Genomic DNA, 6,000 nt, shown 5'->3' on the forward strand with positions numbered 1-6,000 from the left:
TCTGTGCTCCCATCTCAGTTAAAACCCACTTCCCAGGTTCCCTTCTCTGATGGTTGATTTGTAGTGAAAATACATCACAGGGCTGAGCATCCTTTGAGGCCCGAGTCCCTAACTCAGGATGTCATGGCCTTGCCTTTATGTGGACACAGTGAGAACCTGCTTTGAAGGTTGGACAAGTGGGAGTCTGGCACAGGGAGGTGTGGAGCACTCATAATCTGTTTGCAGTTCCCCAGTTGTGTTTGTCTCTTTGGGTGATTCCTGGAGCCACATCTCAGCTGGAGAGACACTAGTGGTCACACATGTGTCCATTAACACACACACACACACACACACACACACACACACACACAGTCTTCCATACCAGAGAGGTAATACAAATGAGTGAAGCTAGCCAAGTGTAAGACAAATATTGGGGGAGAAGCTCTGTCATGACCTGGAAATCTTATAACTGGCTCAAAGTCATAAAGAAAGTCTAATGGGAGACAATTTTCTAATTTTAGAAACACTTTCAGTGCTTCAGTGGGTGCTATCTGCTTGTGGCCTGTCTTCCTCTGTTTAGCAGTGGCAATGCTCTGTCGGTGCCCACTGTTGGTATGGGGCTGGGCATGGGGCTGGGGCAGCAATGGCCCATGGGACAACTGGACATCCTGATGAAGCTTCATCCAGAGTGGCCGGGAGGAGAAGAGATGAAGTCATCCAGCCAGGCCATCACCACTGGGCCTTGCCATTCTGGTGGAGTCTTCTAGGGTCTGGTACCCTTGGGATCTGTAACAGTCCTAGATTCCATCTACAGAGGGGAAAGGGATCCAGAGAAGAGGCTGCTGGATTGGCAGCTGCTTGGTCCCTGCAGGTGACACTCTGGGTAACCTTGGGCCACATACTTTTCCTAGCTTCTGGAGAATCTAATACTTCTTCTCATAGAAGGACCAGGGGCTACCTTAGGTCTCCTGGGGTTTCTGCAAAATGACAGCGTCTGTCTCAAGTCTTACTTCCTTTCTAGTAGCAATGCCACTATAAATGAGGCCCAGATTTTCAACAGAGATTTCAACAACAAGAGGCTTAAGGGAATAAGGAATTTGCAAATCTTACCCACTGGAAACAGTCCAGGAATTTAGTGATGCTGGAAGAAACTTGAGATTTGCCCATGAGTATCAAAGCCCCTCTCTCTAGCTTCCTACTTGCTCCCAGCACTCTAGAAAGCTCAAACAAGATTATTGGAAAGCCTGGCCATTAAAAGGCAACTGATGCCCTATTTTTAGCCTGGATCCTATATCAAAACCAAGCAGAAGGCCCATCTTCAGCATTAACGGCAGCCCTCTGCACAGAGATAAGAGTTGTGGTTAAGAGGAATTGTGTGTGTGTGTGTGTGTGTGTGTGTGTCTGAAGATAAATCAAACTTTTAAACTGTCTTTTGCTAGGCTATTAGAAAAACACATGTATCTTACAAACAGCTTTCTGACAGGAGGCAGGCCTCAGCTCTGAGCAGAATGGAGCAAGGGAAATTATTACCAAGATATCTGATAGCTGAAAAGGGTGCATTTTACCTCTCTGGAAGCCAAGGCCTATAGGAGAGCTGGGTGTGCTCAGATCAACAGGGGTACAATAGGATTTGAACCCCAGACACAGAAACCCTATTTAGGTTTACCTTCTTATCCTCAGATGAGAAGTTGTGGGTCTTGGCAGGCATTCCCTTACATATAGGTGATAAGGTGGTTCTGGCAGAGGCTGGAATGGGATCCCCCACCAGCCCATTTACTCAGAGCCCTCAGTAGAGCAATTCCAGACCCTTCCTGGTGTCCACTGGGTGGGGTTTCCTACTCTGGGAATCAGGGCGTTCTTTGGCCAGAGTCCTGGCCTTTTAAAAATTGAGGCACCTGGGCTCCAGATCAGCTGTCCCTCTGATCTGCAGTGTGACCTTGGACAAGGTTATTGACTGTATTTGGGCCCAAGTGTTCCATCTTGTAACAGGAGGGGTGGCATTAGATCTTCTCCAACAGCTAAGTTTTTGTGCTGAGGACCTAGACACTAGAAGAGCCCACTGGCCAGCCTCCCCACCAAGCTCTGAACCAGGTCACACAGGCTTCTCCTAATTCCATTGAGCTCTGCTCAGTTTGTGCATCCTTGATCCTCCAAAACACTTGGTCAGCAGGTCCAGATCAGAGAGTGGCATCACAGAGGGTCTGGGTGGCTCAGCTGTCCCAAAGTCACACATCAGCAAATGACAGGGTGGGGGCAGGAACCAGCCTGATTGGAGTCTGAGCTGGGGGACATTTCCCATTTGCCAAGACTGATACTAGATTTTGTCCAATGGTGAGGATGGACTTGGTGAGCAATGTGTGTCTCTTCCATGTTCCCAAGGGACATGGGGCCCAGAGCTAAGAGCTCAGAATGCTGTCTTCTCACTTCCTGCATGCAGACCCTGACCATGTGGGGTCCTGGGAGGCTAAAGGTAAGGGTCTGGGCTGGGGAAGTAAGCAGGCATAACTCAGGATTGTGGTTGCTCTGGTTCATCTCTGGGAGTTGAGCAGCCTCAGGCTGGATGAGGGAGAGAAGCCCAGCAGAGGGAACCGTTTCTACTCCAAACCCAGTGTGTTCTTGCAGTCAGGCCACAGAGAGGGGGTCTGGGTTTCTACAGGACTTTCTGTTAATGAGGTGGACGTGGGCCAGGGAAGCTCAGGATCTCCATGGCCAGTGCTAGAGCTTGGCCTGTCCTAAGTACTGAGAATTCTCTTTCCATAAAATGGAGCTGTGGTCTGAGTAAAACATGATGATCTCTGTTGACCATCTTCAAAACTATACAGTGAGGTGACTGATTCTCACATTTGTCTTGGCCTTTTATACCTCCACCTTCAGCTCCTATATCCACCTCATAAGAGCCCTCAAGGAGGTAGTGCAGATCTTCTCAACTCATTTTCCAGATTAGGACACTGAGGCTCCCAAGGTCACATGGGTGCTGGCTTGCCAAGTGGAGAGTGCTTCCATCACCCAGGCTCACCCCACTGCACCTGCTGCTGCCCTGCAGAGTAGTGTTTCTGGAGGCACTGGGAACAAAAGTGAGGGCACATGTGGCCAGAGGTGTCCATCTGTCCCAGCCGGCTGGCTCCCACCCCTCAAGCAGCCTGGGTGACAGTGCCCAGGCATAGGGGATGGCAGCTGGGAGGCGGGTCTTACCTGCAGCAGTGGTGATGCCCAGGAGCCGGCAGGTGTATTCCAGACCAGTCCAGAACATCTGCAGCTTCATGGTGCCAGGGTTGAGGGCAGGGTCCCAGTGGGGCAGGCAGTGGAGGCTTCAGCCTGAGATACTCCTGGATGCCCGTGTGCAGAGGGAGGCTGTGGCTGTCGGCTCTGGGCCCCCGTGCCCTGGGGCCCTGCCTTCCAAACCAGTCCTGGCCACCGCAGCCTGGCTGAGGTGTGAATAGGGCTCACCTTCCCGGCTTTGCTGCCTGTGCCCTTGCCAGACACTTGGCTTAATCATTACCTTGGAAGAATGCCCCTGCTGCTCTGTGCAGCTCCAGCCTGGCTTGGAGCTGCTGCAGCTCCAGCACGGCCAGCCGCTTGAGATCAGGCCAATTAGGGCTGGGCTGGAGGAAGCCTGGAGCTGGCAATTAACCATTTCTGGGTGGGAGGAGAGTCGAGGAGCCATATCTGGCCCTTTCTTACAGGTCAGCTTTGAGAAAGTCACACCTGGGCTTCAGGCCCACAGGGTCTAGGACGGTTGGCGTTTAGAGGTGACAGGTCTGTGGTGGTCTGTGTGTGGGAGAAAAAGATGTGTCTTTAAATTACTAGCAGAAACAGCTTTTGAAATAAGTTCTAAGCTTCTATTCTTCTGCATATAGGAGGATTAGAAAGCTCTGCAGTCTTGGATTTGGACTCGACCAGACATACCTAGTGAAATAAGTCAGTCAGAGAAAGATGAGTACTATGTGATCTTGCTCATATGTGGAATTTAAGAAACAAAACCAATGAGCAAAAGAAAAAAAAAAAAAAGAGAGACACAAGCCAAAAAACAGACTCTTAACAATAGAGAACCTAGCTCAGGCCGACGCCACACACGGACCCTCCTTTCTCCCTGACATGCATCCCTGATGTGTAACGTGGGAAATCACTATGATTCTTTGTGAGGGTTCTTTCTATGTCAATAATTAACTGTGTGACCTTGGGGAAAGCCAAAGATATTTGTGATCCTTAGTAATTTTGCAGAAAATAAATGAGAGGATTTGGCTGGATTGGTGGATCTCAAAGTATATTCTGAGAGCTGCTCCAAGAAGCCCAGCCTTGTAAAGCTGACAATTGTGGGATTTTACTAATTCTCAATATACTCATTGATGCAAGGAATTGAAGGATATCAAGTTTTAGGGTTCCTCTCAGGCATTTTTCTGAAATCGTTTATCCTATGCTCAAATGGGATAGACAGCAAAACAACCACATTAGGTAAAAAACAAAACAAAACAAAACAAAACAAAACAAAAAAACAACCAAAAAAAAAAAAAACCAAAACCAAATTCTAATAATAACAATAATGAAAAACTCAGGCATAATCCGTTTTACTTATTGCTTTGTGAGGATCATACGCCCTCATATAATGAATAGATATTTTTCTTTATTAAAATTATTCTAGGTTTCCAGAGACAGAAACAAACAACAAAACTAAAAAGAATGGAATAATATATTTGCAAATGACATGTCTGATAAAGTGTTAGTAACTAAAATATATAAAGAACTGATACAACTCAACACCCCCAAAACAATCCAATTAAAAATGGGTAGAAGACATGAACAGACATATCTCCAAAGAAGACATCCAGATGGCGAACAGATACATGAAAAGATGCTCAGTATCACTCATCATCAGAGAAATGCAAGTCAAAACCACAAGGAGATATCACCTTAAACCTGTCAGAATGGTTAAAATAAAAAACACAAGAAACAATAGGTGTTGGTGAGGATGTGGTGAGGGATGCACTGTTGGTGGGAATGCAAACTGGTGCAGTACTCTGGAAAATAATATGGAGGCTTTTCGAAACAAAGTAAAAATAGAACTACCTTGTCATCCAGAAAGCACACTACTGGGTATTTAGCCTCCAAATACAAAAACATTAATTCAAAGGGCTACAGCACCCCTATGTTTATAGCAGCATTATTTACAATACGGAAGCAGCCCAAGTGTCCATTGACTGATGAATGGATAAAGAAGATGTGGTAAGTATATACAATGGATTATTACTCAGCCATGAAAAGAGTGAAGTCTTGCCATTTGCAGCAATGTGGATAGAACTAGAGTATTATGCTAAGTGAAATAAGTCAGTCAAAGAAAGAGGAGTACCATGTGGTCTTGCTCATATGTGGAATTTAAGAAACAAAACCAATGAGCAAAAGAAAAAAAAAAAAGAGAGACACAAGCCAAAAAACAGACTCTTAACAATAGAGAACAAACTGATGGTTACCAGAGGGAGGTGGATGGAGGGATAGGGGAAATGGAAGATGGGAATTAAATACTTATGATGAAAAAAAAAAGTTATCCCACTGTGATTAATTTGATCAAGATTTATTAATATTCCATAAAAACTATCATTTTTTTCATCTCCCCCCTTGAATGAGTTTAAGAATCTCTTTATTCATGTGATCAAGTTAAAAAATGTGTGTTTTGACCTGTTTATTTCTTGGGTCAGCTGACTGTGTTTAACAGCAGACTGTGTTTATCAACCCCAAATTTCCCAGTTTTTTACAGGTCTTGGCACCTGTGCATCTATGCATCGTTTCTCCCGCGTGCTGGTACCTGGGTCTCTGTGGCAGACACTGAACCAGACAGATGTTGTTCCTGGAGGCCAGGGTCAGTAGCCCTGTGGCTCCATGCCCTGTGGGATCCCGTTCTCTTTGAACTCTTTGGGAAGCTCTGGTCAGCCCCCACAGCACCACAGCATGCCTTGCTTCCTCCTTGATCACAGCAGCAAGTTTTCTTGAGTATCTGACATCTCCTTGCTCAAAAGATGTAGAGTCCTT

At 46.3% G+C, this 6,000-nt stretch overlaps 1 protein-coding gene across 5 annotated transcripts in view; it reads right to left on the reverse strand.

The window, feature by feature from the left end:
• TMEM72 (transmembrane protein 72) overlaps positions 1 to 3,553 on the reverse strand; it is a 29,331-nt gene extending 25,778 nt beyond the window's left edge. Inside the window, exon 1 of one of the 5 annotated variants that reach the window (XM_025990121.2) lies at positions 3,172 to 3,553. In XM_025990121.2, coding sequence (XP_025845906.2) covers positions 3,172 to 3,241 — 70 coding nt within the window. In that variant the 5' untranslated portion in view covers positions 3,242 to 3,553. The remainder of the gene's footprint in view (positions 1 to 3,171) is intronic. The other 4 variants (XM_072739402.1, XM_072739401.1, XM_072739400.1 and 1 more) reach the window with 4 other exon arrangements.
• Positions 3,554 to 6,000: the final 2,447 nt, after the last annotated feature.

Source organism: Vulpes vulpes, chromosome 15, assembly GCF_048418805.1.
Source record: "Vulpes vulpes isolate BD-2025 chromosome 15, VulVul3, whole genome shotgun sequence".
NCBI classification, from domain to species: Eukaryota; Metazoa; Chordata; class Mammalia; order Carnivora; family Canidae; genus Vulpes; species Vulpes vulpes.